We start from the raw sequence: 19,369 nt of genomic DNA, 5'->3' as shown, positions 1-19,369 counted from the left end.
TAAAATGTTACAATACTGTTTCAGTAACACTGGTTGAGCTGATCCTTAAATTGCCGAGTTTATCCTGTTGTAGACCTGTCCTCAATGTTACACAATGTTCTGTTCAGACAGAATAGTTCCAGGAAAGCACATGACTTCAGGATCAGTTACGTAAGCACCATGAACACAAACGACCTGCAGGCAAAGCCAACTCCTCCCACTCACTTCCTCCTTGCAAACCGCAGCCAAGAAAAAACTTCAGCAATAAAAAAAAAAAAAAATGTCTGCTTTTATGCATCACATTGTGAGACATTTGCTTTTGATTCCGAGGCTTCTGTTGGCAAAGGACTTGTTTTCAGTTGGGAAAGTACTTGGGGGATGACAAAAAGACATGTTTTGATGCTCTTTGTACAGCTAGTTGGTCTGTTTTCTGATTTTCAGGAGCATGGCAAGCAGTTTGGGAGCTCTGTTGATTAATTAATTAATTAATTTGGCCATTTAGCAGATGCTTTTAATCCAAAGCGATTTACAATTACGAATTACTGGAGTAACTGAACTACTGGAGTAACTGAGGGCTAAGTGCAAGGGCACACTAGTAGTGGTGTGGTTTCAGGCGGGATTTGAACTCACAACCTTCCGATCACAAGTCCAACTCACTATCCACTAGATCACCACTATCCCTTTATAGGCTCATGAATTACTTAACATTGAATACAGTTTCATTCAAGTCAAGGAAGCCATTATGAGGCTGAAAATGTTAAATTAAATAATAACGTAGGCTTACCAAAATCAACAGTTTAGAACATCATTCAAAATAAAGACAGCACTGATGAGCTCAGCAATGGCGAACCGAAGACCGAAGAATGCTCACCATAATTAAGAAAAAAACAACTGTGACAGATTAGGGACACTCCCCAGGAGGTTGGTGTGGATGTGTCGTCCACTGCCATCCGCAACAGACTTCACCAGCAGACCTACAGAGGCTCCACTGCAAGGTGCAAACCACTAGTTAGCTACAAAAACCTAAGAGAGCCTGCAGCTCTGGGAAAAGGTCTTGTGGACAGATGAGACAAAGATGAATATGTACCAAAGTGATGACCGTGTAGCAACAAAAACAAGTACTAAGAAAATACATGGATGACTAGGTGGAATACAAAATGCATGCAAGAAAAAAAATACCTTATATAGGATATTTATAAAAGACAGAACAAAAGAGGCAGAGTTAAGATACAAGAAATACAAAAATGAATTAATTAGTATTATGAGGAACTATAAGAAGGAATACTATACTAAATTATTAGATAAGAATAAAAACAATATCAAAGGAATGTGGAATATATTAAACAATATCATCAGAAACAGACAAACAAATTCTGGTTTCCCAGAGTATTTCTTACACAAGGAAAGAAAGAGTACTGTTACCAATGAGGTAGTGGATGAATTTAACAACTTTTTTGTTGATGTGGGCCCAACATTAGCTAAAGAAATATGCAGTGCTGCTAAGAGTTTTGATGTAGAGGAATGTGGGGAAAGAAATACTAATTCAATATCGTTGGGAACTGTAGAGAAAGAGGAAATTAGGGCTATAGTAAATAAATGCACAAATAAAACTTCTACAGATGGGGAAGATATTGATATGTCCCTGGTAAAGAATATTATTGATGGAATTGTGGAGCCATTAACTCACATATGTAATTTAAAACAGGAATATTCCCAGATAAAATGAAAGTTGCCCCATAAAGTTATCCCATTATTTAAAGCTGGAGACAAGATTAAATTTAGTCATAGAAAGACTCTATTTTAGAAATGTTGTAATATATTGTAAGGAAGGGGCAGGACTAGATACGTTTTCACTTCCTCCTGTCCCCTCCCAAACGCGGTAGTGTAAATTGCACAAGGTGAATTTGTGTTGGATAACTTTTTTTTTCTTTTTTACTTTTAATGCTCTCAAATCAAATGACAAGAGTTTAAGTGTGGAGAAGAATAGGAACTGCCCAAGATCCACAGCATATCACCTCACCTGGCAGAGCAACGCCAGAGAAGATACCCGGCGTCTGTGAGTCCCCTTATTTCAGGGCACCATGAATAGAAAGTGTCGGAATTTCTAAATGGTGAAACCAATATGTAAAAAAAAAATTGACGGATGCTGAGATTGACGGACATCTCAGCATGTTTAGACTGCACCCAATAGTAGTGTGCTTCTCGGTGTGAGAGGACGGAGGTCGTTATGTCTGCAAAAGCCAACTGGTTTGAACTGACTGACCCAGTCAACCCTCTGTCTGAAGGAACATCTTTATAAACCCCTGGCACACTCTCCTCCCTTGACCTACAGCATATGCTCCCTCTTCTCCTCTCCTCCATGGGTACGAGACTGAAATAAGAGGAGAGAACATGGTGTGGCAGTGACCATAATATCATCATATGATTTGTGTACATCCAAAAATATGACACTGATCCAGGCAGAGAAAAAAAGATTCAAGACCCATAAACCAAGCAAGACTCTGTACTCTATGTCTAATGATCAAAACCACCAAAATCACATTGTTTTAAATGAACATACTGCTCTCTAGTGGAGATATGAGTACATGTTAAAGCCATCAGTCCTGACAATGACAGTGACATCGCACAACCACGTCATGATGGGTGGTAATTGTGACCTAAAAGTTAAATCTGTGTTTATATTTTCCAGAAGACCTTGAATGACCGTTTTTCTCTGTTTCTGTTTCTTTGTTAAGTAAACACTAGGATCCATAGAGGACCTCACACATTTAAGGGCACACATGTTTTGTTTATTATTGAGCAAGTCTGTATTTTCCTGGTTGACTCCCTAAAACATCCCGGCATCTTGTGCAATGTTTAACAAATGCACAGTACAAAGAGGGAGGCTGTGCAGAGAAACGAGACATACAGAAACATCGAGGTTTGAGACGAGCCAAGCTTCAGAATGAGGGGAATTGCAGTCTTGCTGCTGGCTCTATGCTGCTGTTGGTCTGGGACACAGTCACAGGAAGACGACCAGGGAGTCAGCCAAAAACAGAGAGCTTTTTGTCATCCTGACACCTGCTCTCTGCTGAAAGAACTGGCAACCATGGCAGAGAAACTGGGAACCATGGGCGAGAAACTGGGTCTCATGGAGACCAGGTTAAAAACGAAAGAGAATGAGGTGGAAGAGCTGAAGAAAGTGACAGGGGGTAATATACTGTACTTTGTTTATTATGATGAATGATATTTCACCTCATAACAACCTCTGACTCCATTTTTGTATTTACATACTATTGTAAACACTCATGAGATCTGATCCAATTAATCCATCATTTGTGCCTGTTAGGCCGGCCTCAGGTGGCCTTCTCTGCTGCTCTCCTGGAGTCAGGCTCAGGGAACACTGGACCGTTCACCACTGTCACCCCCATACAGTACAAGAAGATCTTCTCAAATGTCGGCAGCTGCTATAACCCTGCCACAGGTGGCCTACTTTTTGGTATTGTAGATACAAGTGTGTGTGTATGTGTGTTTATGTATGTGTGCGTTTACCTGTGTCCCCACTAGAAGTGTGAAACTGAAACCTATTACTATGTTTTTTCCAGGCACCTTCACAGCCATGGTCAAAGGAATGTACTACTTCCGTTTCTCAATGTTCAACAACCTCAGTGCCAAACCGAATTCTGTTGTGTCCCTGATGAAGAACAGTGTTAGGCTGGTGTCTGTGTGGGACACTTCGGGGTCTGATGCCAATGACATTGGCAGTAATGCAGTGGTCATTCCACTGGAGGTGGGGGATCAGGTTTACATAGCTCTCCAGGCTAACAGGATTATCTATGATGACACCATGAACTATAACACCTTCAGTGGTTTCCTACTCTTTACCGTGTAAAAATGTAAATCCAATAATTCAATGTAACCATCAAGTCTTAAGATAAATTCAGGTTAAAAGGTTTATGGGCAACTCTCTCTGGTAAAATGTTACAATGATGTATTTTTCTAGATTTTAGATAACACGTCTCAGATATAATAAAGATGTATAAAGTATGTTATTGTCTGTATCATGTCTCTATCGTGAACAATCTTTCTAAAGGTTCCAAACCAACAGTCCTATTGGTTATTTCATCTAGGCTATACTTTATAACAACAAATTATGTGTAACAATTCCAAAACAATCATCACACAGAAGAATAGATACACTCGTGAATAAATGACTTTATTTTCATACAAGTTAAAATAGACAAGTAACAGACAGTAATCTAATATTACATTAGGCATTCTTTTCATTTACAAAAGTTATTACACTATGACTATGTGACAAGCCAAGTATTTTTCAGAGGAATATACTGTTATCTAGTGGACATCTAGAAAGCAAAAGTGACATATAAAAGCCATGGCTGAGATGAATGTTTTACAATTCATACAGTATGTGTCTGTTATACATTGGCCTGATATGTTGTTTTAAAAACATATAATAGAAATAACCAGTAAGGCTTGCCAGAGGCTTTAGATTTGAAACTGATGAGACTGACTTTGAACTCACTGTTGTGTGTCACATTGTACAAGAGAAGGAACATACAGTAGAAAATGAAGTTCTGCAATGTCTTAAAATATTTTTCACGAACACTGTGTGTATGAATTTTTGCTTATCTATGGGTGTGTTTTTTTTTACAATGTATTCACAGTTCTGACCAAACTACCGGTATTCCTTAACTATGAGTTTGGCAGAGCACAGCGCCTCCCCTTGGTCATTGGTGGCCTTACAAGTGTAAACCTCTGAGTCTTCTGGTTCCACCTGGGCCAGAACCAGGGTGCAGCGTCCGTCCTCCTCATACTCAATCTGCACATGAGATGACTCCTCCATAGGTTCCTCCCCCCTGAACCACACCAACACTGGGTCAGGGTACCCTGAGAGAGAGAGAGAGAGAGAGAGAGAGAGAGAGAGAGAGAGAGAGAGAGAGAGAGAGAGAGAGAGAGAGATAACACATATCAAGAAGACCTCATACACACTTGAGGCAACAAGTGAAACTATACGACAAGTAAATCAATATATTTTGTGCAGAGAGAGAAGGGGGTAACCAATGATCAGCCTACTTGGTGCATATACAGTACACAAAATGTTGTCAAAGAAAATGTCCTGACTACAGTGTCATTTGGTCAACTAAAAATGACAAATGAAGTGATTTCCTCCTAATGTACCTGTGACATGACAGGAGAGGTGGGCGGTGGAGCCCTGTGCTACCGTCTGGTCTGTCAGCGTCAGGGAGAACTGGGGTGCTCCCTGTAGCTTCAGCTCCAGTGACTGCAGGGCCTGCTCTGCTTCTGGGATCAGAGGGGAATATGTGATTGGAGGACAGACCGAAGGCAGAGGTCATCAGAGAAACTGTCAGGTGTATAGGTCTTACAGCTGGAAGAGACACTGAAATGGTGTGATTTGATATAGGGTAGGAAAGTCTCACCCACTGCAGCACTGGTGGGGGAGCCAGGCCCCTCTGATTTAGACAGGAGATGCATCCTTTTCAGGGCTTGTATGGCCTTCCCTGCTTTCTGCAAGGTAACCAGAAAAAAGGCCAGTGGAGTTATACATTAGGCTCCGGAACATAATGTTCAAATGTATTGTGCGTCAAGTGGCGGACGATGTGAAAGAACGCTGGAGCACTGATCAAGTCAAAGTGTTAATCATGGAAGGAGGGGTACCTTCCACTTCTGCCTAGCCAGGAACCTCTTCATCTTCTGCTTGGAGAGAGACTTAGTGGTGCTGGAGTCTGCTGAGATGGTGATCCAAGAGTGGGCCAGGGCCTCATCACCGGACATCCTTCTCCTGAGTGTAGGGACAGAGCAGAGAGGGTTGGCGGGGGTTCAGCCACAGACAGACAGACAGACACTAAACACATTGGAATTGGTACCAGTATACAGTACGATACTGTATTGTAACCGACCTAGGGTCCTTGTTGAGCAGGGAGCTGATGAAGTCTTGGGCCTGGTCAGTGATTTCCTCGAAGCTCTCCTCGTCAAACTCCCACTGAGCAGCAGTTACCAGGGCTAAAGTCTCTGTGTCATTGTTGCCCTGGAAAGGAGACTCACCACTTAGCCTGTAAAACAAAGAAAGAAACAAAGGACGAAAGAAAGAAACACACAGACACACACCTCTGAGTTAGCCTATTTTATATGATAGCAATAGCGATGTTAAACCACTAGGTGGTACAGAAGTTCAACTATACAGTTGCATATTTACCTGTGAACATAAGCATTGTTGCACACTGATAGTGATGATGAAACCATTTCTAGGATATACTGTATGTGAAAGTGTTCCTAAGTACCAGTACTCACAATATGTAGCAGATGACTCCGATGCTCCACATGTCAGTGGCAAAGCCAACAGCCTCATAGTTGATCACCTCAGGGGCCACAAACTCTGGTGTCCCGTGCATCACCAATAGGGGAGTGCAGGGGTCTGGAAAACGAAGACCACAGAATAACATTATATTCAACTGAGACACAGCCATTTTGGCTCAAATAATCCCAAACAACGTTGAGTCAGCATATCATGGACTGAATGTGCAAACCTCCAATATAGACAGTCCAGTATCAGTACACACACACGGTACATTCAGCTGTGACTTGCAGCTCAGCCAGCCACACACTCACCCAGCTTGCTGGCCAGGCCAAAGTCAATGATCTTGATATATGTGCCAGTGTGGTCCACACACACTATGTTCTCAGGCTTGAGATCCAGGTGGACAATGTTCTGCTGGTGCATGTAGCGGACCCCCTCCACGATCTGCTGCATGTAGTGGACACTGGCAGGCTCTGTGTGCTCAAAGCTGTCATCCACTATCCGCTCAAACAGCTCGCCTCCAGCAATGCTGTAGACACACGGACAACAGTTACTACAGTTCTATTCTACTCTATTACATCACATTTTGTTCTGTATTAATCTGCTATCATATTAGATAACTTTTCTTTTCTATAAGTGAACTAGAGTGTGGTGTGGGTCAGGATACAACTCACAACTCCATGACCATGACCGTCTCTGGCTTGGTGTCGTAGGCTCCCAGACACTGGACCAGTTTGGGGTGGTGCAGGAAGTTCATCAGCCCGATCTCTTTACGAGCCGCCACTTTCTCCTTGGCCCGCTGGCTCCTGTAGAACTTGCCGGCGCACACACTGCCCGTCACCTTGTGAGTCAGTTTGAACACCTGGCCAAACTTTCCCCTGTGGAGGAGGAGAACAGAGAACAGTTTGTTAATTTGAGTACAGGTCAACTGTAGAACCAAACAGCACTGTAACAGACTCTACTGTACATACAGTATACAGAGTCAGAGGAACTACATTTGATTCTTGACATGCAGTGTGTTATGATGGGAAACTTTAGTCCAACATAAATGTACAAATCTTAATCTAACATGCTGTTATTGATTGAGACTGAGAAAGCATGGTATCAACTAGGGTTGGGCGGTAATACCGTAATACTGTATACTGCGATTAAAAAAAATAAAAATAGGTGTCCATTTCAATACTGTCATAAAATAATTTCTGGTGGGCAATGGGCGCAAATACTAGATAACATACGGCTTGTGGACTGTTCCTCCAGCACCACTGTCTGCAGATGCTATGAAAGTGATGACAGAACTTTTTGTAAACAATGTAATTTGTGAAATAAATAACCTGTCAAAAAAGACAAACTATTTAGAAGCGATCATAATCGTGTGTTACTTGACAGCTTCTCCTCAGAAGGAAATGAGAAAAACAGATGGCGAGCTGCGAGTTGGACACAAAAAAAAAGCAACTGCTGCTGAAATTTGGAAGCATTTCGGGTTTCATTTTCATTTATTATTATACAGGAAAAGACTAAAAGTAACATTACAAATGTTAAAATGTGTTATAGTTAGACTGGCCTGACTCAGTTAAAACTGGTCTGCAGCAAGTTCCTGTTCTGCAACATACGTGACAGAAACACATAAACAATACATAAGGTACAATCGGGAACAATCACATAGGGAAGACGACAGGAAAACATTAATCAGTTACACAGCACTATAAGGGGATGACTAAGGGTGGTGAGTAGGACGGTATATATGTTGGGTTCTGATCGAATAACAAGGGAGAGCCAGCAAATCTTGACGAGGCTGTGTGCAAGACTTGCATGAAGAAGCAAAAGAAGAAACAGTATAGCAGCGACTACATTCATCATTTGAAATTGGCAGCTTCCTCAAAGCCCTATAATGTGACTTTTTAATCCTGCGGTTATACTGTATACCGCGGTTAGATTTGGGGACGGTTTAATGGTATAAAAAATTGGATGCCGCCCAACCCTAGTATCAACCATATCAAGCATAATGACCAGACTAGAGAGGGATCTGCGTCAGACATGACTAAACATGACTCTATAATCATGGCTCCGAACCAAGCCCATCTCCTCCATCTGTAGATGGGTGATAACTGGACGTTTGGCCTACAGCTGGGTATGTTGAAGAGGAACTCATGTTATGAGGAACATTCACCAATTAAGCGCTTACTGTAACTAGTCACAGAGACCAAACATCTGATGTTAGTGAGGTATGCACAGGTTCTGTAAATACGGTAGGCTATACTGTACTTCTGAATGATGTTTTAGGGAAACCACTCCTCACTCTGACAAAATGGAGGTGATCAGTGTTTCTACATGTTATCCGTGTTTGGACATCTGCTATGTTGTGTTATTTGGCAGGGCCACAAAGCCTCTCTCTGTTGACGAAATAAATGTTTTGTATTGAAAAGCCAGATAAGCCACGACAAAGTTTGTAGTATTTTTTTCCTGACAAGGAAACTATTTCGTTCTGCTTGAAAAAACGTTGTGAACAAGAGCTAACATGAAACAAAAGATGAACAGTGAGAGTTTTATCCCGTTTACAGATGTTGAAATACACTGGCCATATGAATGATGAGTCTACCTGGGGTGACAGACAAGAGGCAGAATACTTAAACAATATCAAACCAGAGAGTGAGCTTGGAGGGTAGAAATCATTATGGTACTTTCATTTACAGCTGTGTGTGCGTGTGCGTGTGTGTGTGTGTGTGTGTGTGTGTGTGTGTGTGCGTGTGTGTGTGCGTGTGCGTGTGCGTGTGTGTGTGTGTGTGCCGTTTGTCATGGCGGAAACTCACACTCCAAGTTTCTCCAGTACATGGTAGTGATCACGGACTTTGTGGTCAGAGTCGATGATGACTTCCTGATAAGTCTTAGGGGACTCCTCCTCTTGTGGCTCACCTTCAGATGACACAGACAGACATTGGTGAGCTGTGTCAGTTAACATCAGCTGACATCAAAGACAAGACCAACAGCAGGAGGTGCATGTAAATAGTTGGATTACAAATGATAGCCTTTATGACATACACCTGCTGAAATCAATGAGACTGAAGCGTTGTTGTTGACAGTGACACGCCTCACCTTTCTCAGCCATCCTGACCAGCTGTGAGTCCTGGCTGGGTTCGCTTACCCCCACGGCGTTGTAGGCCCTCACACGGAAGCAGTACTCCTCCTGAGGCAGGAGGCCTGAGCGGACCTGGTACGAGGTGCTCTTACACTGGGCTGTGAGCTCACTCCAGTCCCCAGGCTCTGCGGGGCCTTGCGTCCTCACCTCTACCACGTAGCCAAGGACAGCACTGCCTCCATCGTAGCAGGGGCCCGACCAGGACAGGACCAGACAACTGTTTGGGAGGAGGGAGACCACGGGGCAGGAGGCTGGGGGCTGGGGCCGGTCTAGGGGGAGAAACAGTACACCAAACATTCATGTCATTAGTCGTCTCTGAAGGAGTGGCCTTCACCAGAGACATTCATTTTAACGATATACTGTATTTAACTTCTCAAAGCTGTATTCGGTTTCATTCAACCAATTACGAAACAGTCACTTTCTCTACGTTCTATTATCCATTGTACCATGTCTTACCTAGAACAGAGAGAGTGAGAGTATGCTGTGCAGAGCTCTTGCGGTCCTTCACTACGATGGTGTAGGGTCCTGAGTTTTCTGGTTTAGCCTCTGATATCACCAACGTACTACTCTGATCACTGCTCTCTACCCACAACTCTGACCCATCCACAATCTACAGCGAGGGAGAGAGAGAGAAAGAAAGAGAGTGTTTAATGTCTGTACATGTGCCAAAGACACATACTTTATTTATGAGAGGGAAGAGGACTATTGATATTAGTTAACTCTACTATACTATTAGACAAGTCAGTGAGGACTGATACCTGCTCTCTATTTCTGATCCAGCAGGATACCACAGGAGGGCTGCCTCTGAACACACAGGTCAGACGGGCTGTCTCTCCTACGAGAGCTTCCACATGGGACGGGGGGTCCTCAAACTGTGCTGAAGGAGCTATGAGAGACAAGGAGGGGACAACTTTACTTTTGACTGAGATCACAACAAGAGACAAGAGAGATACAGAGAGATAGATAGTAATATGTGTGTGTGTGTGTGTGTGTGTGTGTGTGTGTGTGTGTGTGGGCCTGCTTGTATACAGTGAAAACAAAGGCAGCACTTCAATACCAAACACAGATGTCCTATAACACAAGTAAGACCAGTCCTTGTGCAACCACACGCCTACACAAGCCAGTCCTTGATACGTCTGTTTGCTGTACCTTCATGCACACCAAGCAATTGTTTCAGAAATGAATTGCCAATAATGGTTGTTGTGAAGTGGATACTGATAATAAGACATGCAGTGTTATGTGGTTAGATAATGAGTGACTGATACAGCTATCCCCTTGGCACGCACACACACACAGAGAGAGAGAGAGAGAGAGAGAGACATCCTCAAACCCATATATTATCTTATATTATAGGGTTAGATAATTCTATTTTACAGCAGAAGCCAAGTGCATAGGTCAGTATTCAAATTGCAGCAGCACTGTGGATTTGACTGAGGCCACTCTGATAAAGTTGCACTTGTTTAACAGTTTACAAAGGCTCTTCTCACTGACATAGGGAGGACTGTGATGTAATAGAACCTTTCACGTATTCCACTAAGGTCAATCTAATGAGTTCAACCTATACAGGAGACATTTATTTTCTAGCCATTACTCGATTTATAGTGCAACTTAAAACTAGAATTAAGTAGCTGTAAACAAGAGCTACAATGTAGCTGATCACAGTGGACAACCAAAACAGTTCTGGGAGAGGACTTGTTAAACAACGCATCAGCGCCTCTGGGAGATCCAATTATCCAATTACCAAAACAAAGTAGCCCATTGTGCAATGACACAGTTGCATGCTATCTTTTGCATTCCATATCAGATCTGCTGCAATTCAGCAAACTATTCATCCTTTTATTGTTCTACCTGGTAACACCTGACCCAGTTTACTATACAATGATACTGCCAGACCTACCCAGATCAAAACAAAGTCCCTCGCTACCAGAGCACAATACACCAAGACTATACACAAATGACAAAGGGGGAAACTTCAACGTGTAGCTGTTGGGCACAATACAACAGTATCACAGACAGGACATTTGAAAGACTTTAGGCTTAGGGTTACGTTATGGACTAAAACAGGTGTAACAAGAATAACAGGAAAGACAGAGACACACACACACACACACACACACACACACACACACACACACACACACACACACACACACACACACACACACACACACACACACACACACACACACACACACACACACACACACACACACACACACACACACACACACACACACACACACACACACACACACACACACACACACACACACACACACACACACACACACCACAATAGAACCCACTGGGGAATAGAGGTGCAGTGTAAAGTCTCGTCCTGTTCCTTAGCTTTTGCTCGTCTCTGTTGTTGTTATTAATTTATCGTTCCTGTTTATTTTTGTGTTACTTACCTTGTTCCTTGTTTCAGACCCCTCACTACCTGCCCTTGTGTGTTTCAAGCCTGTGTGATTTTCTACACCGCCCTGATTGGCTTCACCTGTTCCTCATCATCCTTCCCTGTGTGCTTAGTTTGTTTACCCATGTCTCTGTGACAGTTCGTCTTTGTCCCGTGTGCCAAACCTACCAGCAGTCTTTACTAGTGACTTTGAATTCCAGTTTATTTTATTTTTTTACCTTCGCTTGTTTTCCTGACGTTCCCTGTTGCCATCTCCCTGATGGATTATATGCCTGCATTCTTATTGATTACCTGTGTACCGAACCCTGCTTTCCCAACCCCTTACTGGATTATCTGCTTACATTGACTGCCTACCCGTGTACCGAACCTTTTTTGAAAGTAAAGACTATTCTTTGGGATTTAAGTTTGTGTCTCTGAGTCGTGCTATTGAGTCTTCTGCCTACGTATTACAGTCATTAAATGCAGCTCCTGCCCTACAAACAGAGACTCACAGAAAAGGAGCAGACAGAAGTGTGTCTCTTACCTGTCCCTGAGTTGGCTCTCCTCTTTGGAACGGCTTCTGTGGAGAGTGATGGGGCATAGGTAAGATTACATGTGAATGGGGGTGTGTGTGCCTAGGGTGTTGAAGGGAGTGGTTAAGCTCTGGCTATCATTAACACACTGTCTGGGTTCAGCTCTGCTGTGTACGGTCCCTTCCCTTACATGGTGACGGGACAGAGAGCATCGAGAAAGCATCAAAGCAGCATTGTTTCGAGGGACACTTCCTCTGCTGAAAGTGAGAAACCACACGCGCACACACTCCTCTGTTGGACTAAACGTTGATTGGCTGATGCGAGGCAAAGTAACCAACCAGAGCCAAATATGATAAATGTGATTCCCCTAACTGTAATCGAAAGAGAAAGTTACCAGGTGTCAATAATAGCCTAAAATGTTGTGGACATAAAACACATACATTTTATGATTGCCATGTCAGCATATCAGTATGTACTCTCTTTAAGACTGAGCATCACAATGTTCACATTTCTTTGTGTGCAACTTTAAGTCTTCAACCCAATGTAAGGAAAAAGACTATCCCAAGGGTCTATCCCATGTCCCAGAATTCTGATGAATCGTTACCTTTGCGGGGCCCTCCTGGGCTGGGGGTATAAGGGCTTGTAGGAGAGCTCGCTTCTCTGAAGACCCTGATGTCATCTTGGAGTATTAGTGGTGACTTTGAGCTTCCGTTGTCCATAATACACTTGGAGAGGGAAGGGGGAGCGTGTGAAATACTGTTGTTCAGCCCGAAGATAGACTCAAAGTCTTCATGGTTTCCATCAGGTCACATGGGTTTCACATCATGTTAGACAAGGGGAAAGAAGGCACAGTAAGGGATTCATACACACCACAAACATCCAGTAAAGCTACTTGTTGATCCAGACCATACACCTCAGCCTCTTATACCCCTTTTCCACCAAGGCAGTTTGAGGGCCTGTTCGGACCCGGTGCCTAATCTCGAACCAGTTCTTCGCGTTTCGATAGCAAAAGAACCGTCTCTCAGCCAGGAAAACTGGTTCCAGAATGGCAAAAAAGCAAACCAGTTCCTAGAACGTTCGCAAGTTGAACCAACTGACAACCGGCACCAGCCCAGAACTAGAACTAGGTTTGCGTTGGGGGAAAGGGGGTATTAGTGAGTGTGTGTTTGTGTGTCTTACCTCTCACACAGACAGCTGAGCTGCTGGACGTCTTGCCTGCTACGTTCTCCGCCACACAGGTGTAGGCACCGGCGTCCTCTGGTAGGCACTCTTTCACTACCAACCTCGCCTCACGTCCATCAAAGTGGGGTTTCCCGAAACACACCACCTCACCTGCCCACAAGAGCACCGGCACACATGAAACAAACTCTCACACGTCCACCACATAGTTCTGAGCATCAGTGTGGGTGTCTGAGAGGGAGAGTTAGCATGAGCAACAACACTTGACAGTAGCCCTTTATCTGTCTAAATAGGTAAAGTACGTACTTAAAAACATCACAAAGTGGTAATCCATCGTGCTTTTGCTCTACCATAAAATCTTGTTGTTGTTCCACTTAATTCTAGGTCTATGGACAGTGTCAAACAGGAGTAATTACACTGTGGTCAATTTGAACTCAAATACCAGGTTCAAATCAAATCATTAAAACGGAATTTTCTATAGTATTCATACAAACAGACCGTCCTCAGCTCACCATTGTGCAGCCAGGAAACAGTGACAGGCTGACTTCCTGTAATAATCCCATGCAGTATGATGTCACTTCCTTCGTCCACTGAGCAGTCTTCCAATTGCTTTGTGAAGAGGGGCGGATCCAGACCTCTAAGTGGGGAGGAGCAGCTGGACCCTGCATGGGGCATGAGTGGAGAAGGTCAAGGGTGAGACGGGTGGAGGTGGGGTACAGGGATGGGGGCGGGGGGACAGAGGTGGAGGTGTGGTACAGGGGACAGGGGTAGAGGTGGTGGACACAGGGTTGGGGCTGGGGGACAGGGGTGGAGGTGGGGGGACAGGGGTGGGGGACAGCGGTGGAGGTGAAAGACAGGGAGAGAGGTGAGGGGCAGGAACACTGCATACTCTGTGCACATAACTGAAAGAGGACCTTTAACCAGCCAGGCAGTAAAAACAGCAGGATGTGCTGTCATGCCTGTTATCCTCCATCACTAAGATCTTTTCTCACCACTCCTACCTTATTTATGTTCCCCTGAACTCATGTGCTAACATCTCTCATAGACAAGTGTATTTAGGACACACGCACACACACCCACATACACACCCACATGGGCTGCACCGACACCTACTCTCGACACTTAAGCTGGCCAATGTTAGCAGCTGCAGAATGTTTCACAGGATATAACATAGTTAGACATTTGCAGAGCAACACCTTCTGTAAGCAAGACCGCAAGTACGTGTCACCCACTATTAACAAGACCATGCCTGCAACATCTACTTGAATAAACTACGACTAGTATACATGCTTACATGTTGTATTACTTCCTCAACTGCTACAATTACAGTGCAACACGTATCAACAAGTAGCACATGGTTAATTTACCATGGCAAACTCCTCAACTGCTAGTTACAGTGCAAGATGTATCAACACGTATCAACAAGTAGCACATGGTACATTGTTTACCATGGCAAACAGGGAAACCAAAAATGTGCCCATACCTTGAGATGATATACTGGAGCACCTAAGTTGGCAACATCAGGGACACATCAGAGATGTTCTCCCTGGCTGGAGCATTGTGAGGAGGTGTGACGCCAGAGCAGAAGAAGCAGCTGCCCCTGTTCCCAGGACTAACTCAGGACTAACCCAGACACTGTCAGGGCTTTATAGCTCAGCTAAGTCATCACCAGATGTTTGCTAAGGGTACTGTACTCTATGTATGTATGTATGTATGTATGTATGTATGTATGTATGTATGTATGTATGTATGTACACTACCGTTCAAAAGTTTGGGGTCACCCAGACAATTTCGTGTTTTCCATGAAAACTCACACTTTTATTTATCAAATGAGTTGCAAAATGAATATAAAATATAGTCAAGACATTGACAAGGTTAGAAATAATGATTTTTATTTGAAATAATAATTTTGTCCTTCAAACTTTGCTTTCGTCAAAGAATGCTCCCTTTGCAGCAATTACAGCATTGCAGACCTTTGGCATTCTCGCTGTTAATTTGTTGAGGTAATCTGAAGGAAAATTTCACCCCACGCTTCCTGAAGCACCACCCACAAGTTGGATTGGCTTGATGGGCACTTCTTGCGTACCATACGGTCAAGCTGCTCCCACAACAGCTCAATGCGGTTGAGATCTGGTGACTGCGCTGGCCACTCCATTTCAGACAGAATACCAGCTGCCTGCTTCTTCCCTAAACAGTTCTTGCATAATTTGGAGGTGTGCTTGGGGTCATTGTCCGCCCCCCCCGCCGACCCTCACATGACCGTTGCAAAAGTGAGTGATAGCCTTCCTTATTCAAAATCCCTTTTACCTTGTACAAATCTCCCATGTTACCAGCACCAAAGCAGCCCCAGAACATCACATTACCTCCACCATGCTTGACAGATGGCGTCAGGCACTCTTCCAGCATCTTTTCACTTGTTCTGCATCTCACAAATGTTCTTCTGTGTGATCCAAACACCTCAAACTTCGACTTGTCTGTCCATAACACTTTTTTCCAATCTTCCTCTGTCCAATGTCTGTGTTCTTTTGCCCATATTCATCTTTTCCTTTTATTGGCCAGTCTCAGATGAGCTTTTTCTTTGCCACTCTGCCTAGAAGGCCAGCATCCCGGAGTCGCCTCTTCACTGTAGACGTTGACACTGGCGTTTTGCGGGTACCATTTAATGAAGCTGCCAGTTCAGGACCTGTGAGGCATCTATTTCTCAAACTAGAGACTCTAATGTACTTGTCTTCTTGCTCAGTTGTGCACCGGGGCCTCCCACTTCTCTTTCTACTCTGGTTAGAGCATGTTTGTGCTGTTCTCTGAAGGGAGTAGTACACACCCTTGTAGGAAATGTTCAGTTTCTTGGCAATTTCTTGGCTCACATGGAATAGCCTTCATTTCTAAGAACAAGAATAGACTGTCGAGTTTCATATGAAAGTTCTCTTTTTCTGGCCATTTTGAGAGTATAATCGAACCCACAAATGTGATGCTCCAGATACTCAACTAGCTCAAAGGAAGGCCATTTGTATAGCTTCTCTAACCAGCAAAACCGTTTTCAGCTGTGCTAACGTAATTGCACAAGGGTTTTCAAGGTTTTTCTAATCATCCATTAGCTTTCTAACACGATTAGCAAACACAATGTACCATTAGAACACTGGAGTGACGGTTGCTGGAAATGGGCCTCTATACACCTATGTAGATATTCCATTAAAAACCGGATGTTTGCAGCTAGAATAGTCATTTTCCACATTAACAATGTATAGAGTGTATTTCTGATTAATTTAATGTTATCTTCATTGAAAAAAACAGTGCTTTTCTTTCAAAAATAAGGACATTTCTAAGTGACCCCAAACTTTTGAACGGTAGCGTATGTATGTATGTATGTGCTTGTAAACTCTTATCTAGCTAAAAGAATAGTTCACGTTTTAATTTAGGTCAATCTTTGTGATGTCTCTTGACTCTTGCGATTGTCACTAGCTGTGGTTGCAAGCCCTAACATTGGTCATACATAATCTGTTAATAACACAGGAGATTTCACAATCTACATTATGTCAGTATTAATCCTATGTAAACATTTACACATTTGTAAACCCCCCCCCCCCCCCCCCCCACACTCACACACCCACACCTTTACCGTTATCTCTGTATGAATCTCTGTAGGAATAGGGCTTTAGTTACAAGGGAAACACCCATACTACTACTACTACTACTACTACTACTACTACTATACTAGAGTATTGAACTTTGAGTTTCAGCTGATACTTGAGTACCAATCCGATGAAAGGCTATTTTTTAAATGTGAAATGCTACTTCCACCCCTTGAAACACTTGACTTGCAAATTTAGCAACAAGTAGTTGTCTCAAGTCGACGACACCCGTGTTTGGCAAAACATTTTTACAACAGTTTTCATCATGGCTTTGGTATCGGTAAAAATAATTCCTAAATTCAGATTCCTGATCCAGCACTTAAGGCCAATATCAATATTTTAGGCTAAGTATCAGTTCTTCAGCACATTTCTCTGACAGCCCAGCTAACATCTGGTCTTTACCCTGCGGAGGTCTCAAGACACTGCTTTGAGCTGCACCTCTTCACACAAACACACAGGGGTGGATTCTCACATCTCCTTCACACAGTAACCTTTTGACCTTTTCCACTCCTTCTTAAATGATGCATAAATGATGTACTTGTTTTTTGTTCTTTTTGTTTCTTTTCTTTGATTTATTTATTTTACTATGGATGGCCACTGGTTATGTCATGTTATCATCACTCAAGAGTTATTTTGCATAATTTTCTTTTTCAATCTGTGGAGTTTGGGTTCTTCCCCAATGTAACCCTACACTCACAGGCCACTACAGGTTTTCCACACATAGTTTCTATTTTAACCCTTTCCTATCCAAGCCCTCATGGTCAAATTGGCATGAAGCCAATGCAAATTTAAATATGAAAATCCATGAAACATTTGACATAGTGATTGTGTATTTAGAAATAACAACAGCCCTACCACATGAATACTGTCACACAGAACTATGTGTAGGCCTATACTTCGGTTAATCAAATTGTGTGGCAGAGGAAGTTCTGCAAAGTAACAGTACACAGCAAAGAAAGCTAACACTTAAGAAGTATATACAGAGGTTCCAAAAATAACACCATATTATTAGCTTCTGTCGCATCTAACTAGCAAAACTGGTCTCTGAAAATGAATTCGACTGTACTGTTTGTGGATATGGTAAATTCAGCTGTGCCATCTCAGGGGGAAATTTCTGTTCCAACTTGTCTAATCCAATGATGACCTTTACAATGTGAGAAAACTGCAATTTATTGCTCCCACGCACACACACACACACACACACAGTGTCCCTTACCTGGGTCAGGGACTCCGTCTATATCAATCCTTTTGACATTGGTCCTGGTTGCTAATCCGTTTCCCTGTACTCTGGAAGTCATGGGGGGCTTGAGGTATATCCTGAGCGTTGACACATAGTGCCTCTCGCCGCTGTCACTGTCCATGTCCGGCTGTGTATATCCACCAACAAAGTCTCTGGATGAAACAACAAAAACAGACTTAAACAGTCATTTCCCAAGCCCACTTATCAAACTTCCTCTGCCTCTTTCCTCTTTCTGTCACTGTCTGTTTTACTCTCACGCTTGATCACTCTGTCTGTCTCCCTCTCTCTCTCTTGCTAAGTCATGTAGCTGTTAGTCTCAGTGTTTCTCTTAGCAACTCTCCTCACCTCTGCCTCTACAAGCCCTTTTCTATGTTGACTAGGCTAACTCCACCTCCAACCTCTTTACTAATCTCTTTCACTTTGTCCTCATCAGTGTGTGTGTGTGTGTGTGTGTGTGTGTGTGCATTCTTCTATCCCCTAATTACTCAAACCCACCAATCCCCAACATCCACCCCCACCCCTCCTGCACTCACTATCCCCCAGCTAATAAAAAAAAAACTGAGAAAGAGAGAGAGTGAGTTATCTATCCACTCACAGCCAAAGGTCACGTTGTCCATGTGTTTGATTTATTTGCGCTCATTCTCCTGTCTTACTGTTTGACTGCTTACTTATCAGTGTGTGCTGCTGATTGAACTTTGGATGCATGCGACATCCCTATTACGTAGGTCATTTCACAGTTGTAGGGGAGGGCTTTGAATGAAAACAACAGGGCACATAAATCCTTTGTTGCTCTGAAGCTGAGAGACAGCCATGGTAAATCCCTCTACACCCGTGTCCAAGGCAACGCAGGCACTCCAACAAATCCACCTGCTACTGGGGCAACCATGAGCTCCCTGGAGAGTCCTGTCCTGGCTCAACCCTACATTCAACCCTACTAGCACTCTTATCCTGAGCATCGCCGGTCT

The 19,369-nt window shown here is 43.3% G+C and overlaps 2 protein-coding genes across 4 annotated transcripts; one reads left to right on the top strand and one right to left on the bottom strand.

The window, feature by feature from the left end:
- Positions 1-2,931: 2,931 nt before the first annotated feature.
- On the top strand, positions 2,932-3,879 carry LOC308151629 (complement C1q-like protein 4). Its single transcript, XM_080524531.1, has 3 exons — positions 2,932-3,170; positions 3,308-3,442; positions 3,564-3,879. Exons 1-3 carry the CDS (start codon positions 3,068-3,070, stop codon positions 3,848-3,850), a joined length of 525 nt encoding a protein of 174 aa, XP_080380657.1. The 5' UTR covers positions 2,932-3,067; the 3' UTR covers positions 3,851-3,879.
- Positions 3,880-4,153: 274 nt separating this feature from the next.
- On the bottom strand, positions 4,154-18,837 carry mylk5 (myosin, light chain kinase 5). 3 transcript variants are annotated; one of them, XM_080524523.1, is made up of 18 exons: positions 18,750-18,837; positions 18,381-18,556; positions 14,048-14,197; positions 13,536-13,688; positions 12,961-13,143; positions 12,368-12,403; positions 10,187-10,314; positions 9,885-10,038; positions 9,386-9,697; positions 9,103-9,205; positions 6,970-7,173; positions 6,607-6,824; positions 6,289-6,412; positions 5,898-6,050; positions 5,656-5,779; positions 5,418-5,505; positions 5,158-5,280; positions 4,154-4,866 (listed from the first exon to the last, which is right to left on the bottom strand). In XM_080524523.1, the coding sequence occupies exons 2-18, from the start codon at positions 18,523-18,525 to the stop codon at positions 4,655-4,657; spliced, it is 2,610 nt and encodes an 869-aa protein (XP_080380649.1). In that variant the 5' UTR covers positions 18,526-18,556; positions 18,750-18,837; the 3' UTR covers positions 4,154-4,654. The 3 variants fall into 3 exon arrangements, with proteins under 3 accessions (XP_080380649.1, XP_080380648.1, XP_080380650.1); XM_080524522.1 differs by having other exon boundaries at positions 18,381-18,817; XM_080524524.1 differs by having other exon boundaries at positions 12,368-12,400; positions 18,381-18,817.
- Between the last annotated feature and the right edge of the window lie 532 nt (positions 18,838-19,369).

This window comes from Nansenia antarctica (assembly GCF_963989245.1).
Source record: "Nansenia antarctica genome assembly, chromosome: 2".
Lineage (NCBI taxonomy): Eukaryota > Metazoa > Chordata > Actinopteri > Argentiniformes > Microstomatidae > Nansenia > Nansenia antarctica.
This window is presented reverse-complemented; position numbering and strand designations above follow the sequence as displayed.

Bases quoted from the DNA above. Each gene is read 5' to 3' on its own strand.
- LOC308151629 (XM_080524531.1), top strand. From the start codon at position 3,068: ATGGCAGAGAAACTGGGAACCATGGGCGAGAAACTGGGTCTCATGGAG. The intron at 3,171-3,307 runs GTAATATACTGT...TGTGCCTGTTAG, and splicing joins GCTGAAGAAAGTGACAGGGG to GCCGGCCTCAGGTGGCCTTC. The intron at 3,443-3,563 runs GTGGCCTACTTT...TGTTTTTTCCAG, and splicing joins CTGCTATAACCCTGCCACAG to GCACCTTCACAGCCATGGTC.
- mylk5 (XM_080524523.1), bottom strand. From the start codon at position 18,525: ATGGACAGTGACAGCGGCGAGAGGCACTATGTGTCAACGCTCAGGATA. The intron at 9,206-9,385 runs GTGAGGCGTGTC...TGTCATCTGAAG, and splicing joins GGTCAGGATGGCTGAGAAAG to GTGAGCCACAAGAGGAGGAG. The intron at 4,867-5,157 runs GTACATTAGGAG...TCTCTCTCTCAG, and splicing joins CCTCTCCTGTCATGTCACAG to GGTACCCTGACCCAGTGTTG.